We start from the raw sequence: 6,005 nt of genomic DNA, 5'->3' as shown, positions 1-6,005 counted from the left end.
TCTGAAATGCCGCCGCATATGCAATATGACAGTGAAATGGTACCGCGTCTGCTATATCAACCCACAGTTCCTACAACACTGCGCAGCACCCTTTATCAAGCATTCGAGGGGAAAAGGGGGCTCAGCGCCAGGTGCACCCCTCGTCGCTTGTTCTTACCTGGAGTGTCACGGACAAACAGGTGTAGACGAGGAACAACACCGATGGCTGGACAGGAAATGGTCCCTGTCCAGCCTCAATCACTTTTTCATCGTACGAGTGCACACCAATACGTGTGTGTGTATAATAATCTGGAATTATTGGGTCTTTATTCTTGGGGCAAATAAAGCAATCAGCATTAAAACCTTCTTCGCGACGCGCAGCTGACTACATGCATTCATTAAAGGTGCCCTGAGGACGTTTCTGGGATCGCCTAAATATATCAATACCTCACTTTGCAGGCTCTAAGTAAATCTATACATCATAACGATGCGCGGCCAAATTCCCTATTAAAAATTGCAGGGGCTTAGCTCGGCTATGCCAGGATGTACGTAGCGTGAGCTTAGGTTCAGCTGGTTATTCTTAGCTTTCCTGGTAGTCTAGGATTAGCTTGATTATCATGCTTACTGCTGCTTCAATGACAGACAGACACGGTATACGCATTATGTGACACTTGCATATTTATTTTTTCTGCTCAACGTCTCAGCACAAACGCAAGCTGGGCACGCGGCGGTGCCAGTGCGTCTGCCACGGCTATGACGTCACTCGTCTGGAATGCGCAGACCGGCGAGGCGCGCGCGGCGTCACCGGAGCGCGCGATGGCGGCGGCTCCGGCGCGCCAGCTGTGAGCCGTGTGACGTCACTGCTCCTCGCGCATGCGCAGCACGGCTCTCCAGGAGCCACGCGAAACTGCTCAATTTCGGCCAGTGTAGCTCACGCTACAAAAGGCAATTAAAGATCGAACACACCGAGGTCATCTCCGGCGGTGGGAGGATCACTGCTCCGGCAGCCGGGATATGTGACCAATAAACACGCGACATTTCGTTGAGATTGTGAACGCAATATTTACAAAATGTGAATGCTTTGGTAGAGGGAACATAATGCTGTAATAATCGTGTCAAAAACAGCGGACTGTTTTTTGCTGTTGCTTTTTTTTTTTGTTGGGGGGGGGGAGGGGGGGGGGTAGCGAAGTGTCTGGTCGTCAGCTCCCGAGCGCTCGCCCGCTGGGTTCTATCGTAGTATGGGGTGTATGGGCAACGAGCCGCGCGCACATTCGAGATATCACTCCGCGGTTCCACCGGTCGGAGGCGCGAGAGTCCTTTGCTTGCTATTGGCTGACAACGGTCATGGTTTCGGAACATGCTCCTCCATCGCCGAAGATGACCTCGCGGTGTGTTCTGTCATTGATTACTTTTTTTAATCGGGAAATGGACCACGCATCGTTATGGTTTATGGATGTCTAGGGTTGCTTTGAGTCCGCAGAGTGAGTTCTCGCCAGATTTAGGCGATCTCAGAAATCTCCTCAGGGCACCCTTAACTTCCGGCATTTTCTGGACACAGGATTAAAAGAAATAATTACACGCAGTGCGGTCTATGTAAACAATTCACAATACGTGCGTTGTGTGCTTTCGAAATTTCTCGGTCTAACATGTGCGCATATTCGCAGTATTGCAGAATCTTGATGCGGTGCAGTCACTAAACGTAAAGGCGCATTACTGTACGATTAAAGGGTGCGGACTACGTTCCCAGCCCGCACTTACGGAAAGAGCGCCTCCGCGTCTGCTCTTTGACGAAGAGCAGTTTGCGAGAATAGGAGAAAGAAATATTCCTAAGAAGCACACTTGAGGTTCACGAGGACCGTATTCCGAGGTAATCCAGGTGTGTGCACATACTCCTCGAGTTGAAGACGCTCACGCAGCTTGACACGAACTCGCGCGCACCAAGACTTGTGCCACCCACATACGCCGGAGGCCGCGCATAAAGCAGTCCTCCTCACGGGCTCGCATGGCGGCCGGGCCCCACGAGTCACGAGGAGCGAGCAAAGAGTACACGACCGCCTGCAAACACAACAGCACATCTGCCCGACCCAGGATGTATCCGAGCGGCAGGGAGTGTGTATCCAGATGTCTTCTCAGTGGCGCCAAGACGGCTTCCATTCACTCGCACGCACAAACAAACGGCGTCGTCTGCCGCGAATCCCGCCAGCTGCACGTGCGCTCGCGGTAGAAGTAGGAGACACACGCAAGGAGACTAGAAACAAGGCGCACGCTACCACGAGTCACGCCGTCTCTTCGAGGGGAGAGGGCGGCACGGCGACGCACCCTCACATATCACATCCTGTGGAAGCTGGCACCGGAAGCGCGCGGAGGCAGGTTCTTGATGACGATGCGCGGGTGAAAGGCGTCCGGGTCCGGGTTGATGCACGTCAGGTTGGCGCCCTTGAGGAAGCCCCTGCTGCTGCTCCGATGGTGGTTGTGGTGGTGGTGGTGCTGCTGCGACAGGGGCGAGGACGTGGCGGTTTGGCTGACCGCCACGGCCGGCTTCTGGTACAGCGACACCGCGGGCGACGACGCCGCCGTCCTGCGGTGCGGGGAGGGCGAGGCGGGTCCCTTGGCGGTCCCCGGTGGGCACGCCGTGGGCAACACGAAGGGCGGCCTCCCGACAGGCCTGCGCACGGGCGCCGGCGCTGGCAGGCCCCGATGCGACACGGAGAGGTCGAGGGGTCGCGTGTCCTCTTGGCTTTTCGTGGCGCTCGGGGCAAGTGGAGGGGCGACGGGAGGAGTCCTCGGGGTCTGCGGGTGGGCCCGGGGCGGAGACACGGGCGACCCGGGACTGTCGGGCCTCGAGCCATTCTCGGCAAGATTCTGGCTTTGCTGGGCCGGCTCCGGAAGAGACGCGCGCTCGGGAACCAGCCTGCCGGACGAAGCGGAGGGGGACACGCGGCGGCCGTACGCGGCATCGACTTCGGCGACGTCGACGCCGTTTAGCCTCGCGTTCTTGGCCGGCGTCGCTCCGTCCGGTCGCTCCGGAGAACGGCTCCGGGGAAACCGGGGCCTCTGGGCGTCCTGGCTGTCCGGGGGCCGTCCCTGGTGTCTGACGTGCTGCAGCGTCCGCTCGGCGTCCCGCTGCTCCTTGCGCCTGGACTTCCTGGACAGCGGGGAGCGGGGCGGGGACATGGCCTGCGCCACCGCCGGGGGCACCTCCTTCGTCTGGATGGTGATCTTGTTGCTGCTCCTGTCAAGGGTGCTGATGGTGATCTTCGACAGGGCGGGGGGACTCACGGCGGGAGGCTCGGCCGCTTTCTGTCGCCGTTGCTGCGGCGGGGAGCACGACCGCACGGGGGCAGCGTCCTGGGCAATCCCTGTGTCAGCCGACCCCTCGGTCGCCGCCATGCTGCAAGGAGTCCCCGGACAGGCGCTGAATCAGCAAATAAATTTAGAATCTGGCAGAAACAAATGGATGATATATAGCGTCGCATGTTAAAAGCTGAACTTCAAATGTATCGCTTTCTACAGCGAAGCTGTTTATGGCTACGGTTCCGTGGATTTTACGTGTGCGTGACCAAAAACGCTACGCTCGCACCGCCCCAACGCGCTCGCCTTCTCCGTATAAAAGATTCCAAGTAAACAACCAAAGTGAAGCGTTGACGAACGCGCGTGCAAGATGCCATTTGTTTTAGGCTTTTGCTTTCGAACACTTACTGCTGCAGACGCCGGCGCGTGCGGCGCGTGGAACACCATTCCCTGCATTCTCTTTGATGCTTGGGTAAGTCAGCAATAGGTCTATTCAGCAGATTAGTTATCACTAGGCACTATTTTCAAGGTCAGTACACTCTCAGGTACATAATAAAGGTTGCTCAAAGATTCGCTACTGCATGTGCGACCCGCGTCGGCCATGTCTACGCTCGCACCGCCCAGTCTTTGTCGTCGTTCCAAGCGCCCCCCCCACCCTCCCTCTCTCCCCCTCCCCCTCCCCCCCCCCCCCCCCGCTTTCGCGCCTAGTTTTCTTTCCTTCGGCTCTCCCGGAATGGCGGTCCCGTCGCACGTGCCTAGTTTCCTCCGGCTCCTCGGGGCGGGTATGTGTCGTGTACTAAACAGCTTCGCTGGTCATCCACCTCCACAAAGTGGAATGGCTCATGATTTTTATGAATATACGGAGTTATATGTCGAAACAATATATTACGTGTAATTTTTATTTTCTTTTAGACCATACTGTCCTTTAATTTTTTTTTTGTTGAAATTTCTTTTTTTAATTCCTCTAATATATAGCGTTTTTCCGCTGCGGTAAATTGGCTTCACAATAACGATAATGTACTTGTGAAATAGGTAATTGTTTAAGCTTTTAGTTCCTATATTATTTATGCCACAAAATTGAATGTAACAAAAGTTATCATCCAAACAAGGTAAATTACAGTCAAAGAAGCCTGATTCAGCATTGTTTACAAACATAACTAAAGCAACGACATGTTTTGTTTCTTTACATTTGGCACTTTTGATGCAGTGTTAAAAGCCATGTAAAAACTTTTTTGTGTGTGTGCAGAAGGTATCTGAGCTTGGTGAAGCTCCGAAGTGTGTACCTGTGTCGGATCATTCACATCCCCATATGCGCCCTTGGTCCTTTAAAAGTCAAAAACTAAAAATATGACGCAAAAAAAAAAAAGGTTTTCAGTCCATTTTTGAGCAGAATTTGTCCTGCGTATATATTTTCTTAGAAAGTTTTCGAAACATGATTCCATTTTCCAGCACGATTTGAACGATATAGCCCTTTTGATCATTGATAAATGACGGAACAGTTAAACCAGCAATGTAAAGAGGAGGGCCCCTGGATTGAAACGGGCATACAAATACATTTTTCTTAGTCGGCACACAAAAGGCTGAACTCACCGCCACGTGACGAATTCCACGAGGGGACTACGACGCTCAACAGCTCTTCTATAGACCAACGCGATTGCCCGGAGAATTTGAATTGCGTAAAGTTTAAGCATGGACAGTTCAGATGAGAGAGCGCGAACACAGGAGCCTATGAAGAATGGCGACAAGGAAAAAGTGAGTCGTTTACCACTCCCTGTAACGCCGAATTGGAGCGCAGCTCTTGAGGAGGAGGAGGGAAGGGTACTAAGGGCCACATGTTCTCGGGGGGGGGGGAGGGGGCGTCACGTGACCCCCCCCCGAGGGCACGTGACCTTGGTGGGGTCACGTGGGGGCAAACACGTGCCCCCTCAGAGGTCACGTGACCTCGGGAGGGGGTCACGTGACCTCGGGGTGTCACGCCTCCCCAGGTCACGTGACCAAAATGTTTCCGCTAGATTTAGCGGGGAAATTTTTTCCGCTATTTCCGCTAGATTTAGCGGGGAAATTTTTTCCGCTAGATTTAGCGGGGAAATTTTTTCCGCTAGATTTAGCGGGGAAAGTTTTCCGCTAGATTTAGCGGGGAAATTTTTTCCGCTAGATTTGACGGGGAAATTTTTCCGCTAGATTTAGCGGGGAAATTTTTTCCGCTAGATTTAGCGGGGAAATTTTTTTTGTAAGATTTAGCGGGGAAATTTTTTCCGCTAGATTTAGCGGGGAAATTTTTTCCGCTAGATTTAGCGGGGAAATTTTTTCCGCTAGATTTAGCGGGGAAATTTTTTCCGCTAGATTTAGCGGGGAAATTTTCCGCTAGATTTAGCGGGGAAATTTACCCATAATGCACCGCGCGGTTACGCCGACGGCGACGCCGACGGCGACGGCGACGCCGCTCAAGCCGGAAACGGGCGCCTAAGAGCTGCGCTCTAAAACAAAACGGTTCGGGGAAGTGAGAATGTAAACACCGAACAGTATATGGTTAATTCCAGGCTACATGCGGGTTGCATCGTCAATCAACCGTCCACGAACTCCACACTGATCTACGTGATTACGCTCTCTCTCCCTGCCAATGCACGGAGCCTGTTCAGGAGTCCGAGGGCCAACGGTCAATTGGCCCATCCGGTACCAGACCTTGCCGCCCGCCCGCCCGCCCCTCCCCCTCCCCCCTCCCCCTCCCGAGTTTC

At 53.9% G+C, this 6,005-nt stretch overlaps 1 protein-coding gene across 1 annotated transcript; it reads right to left on the bottom strand.

Annotated features, from left to right (window-relative positions):
• Positions 1 to 1,481: 1,481 nt before the first annotated feature.
• On the bottom strand, positions 1,482 to 3,428 carry LOC120841699 (vegetative cell wall protein gp1-like). Its single transcript, XM_040212658.1, has one exon. It carries the CDS (start codon positions 3,367 to 3,369, stop codon positions 2,308 to 2,310), a length of 1,062 nt encoding a protein of 353 aa, XP_040068592.1. The 5' UTR covers positions 3,370 to 3,428; the 3' UTR covers positions 1,482 to 2,307.
• Positions 3,429 to 6,005: the final 2,577 nt, after the last annotated feature.

This window comes from Ixodes scapularis, unplaced genomic scaffold (assembly GCF_016920785.2).
Source record: "Ixodes scapularis isolate PalLabHiFi unplaced genomic scaffold, ASM1692078v2 PGA_scaffold44__24_contigs__length_19508400, whole genome shotgun sequence".
Taxonomy (NCBI): domain Eukaryota; kingdom Metazoa; phylum Arthropoda; class Arachnida; order Ixodida; family Ixodidae; genus Ixodes; species Ixodes scapularis.
The sequence above is the reverse complement of the archived record's forward strand: the minus strand, read 5'-3'. Positions and strand labels throughout refer to the sequence as shown.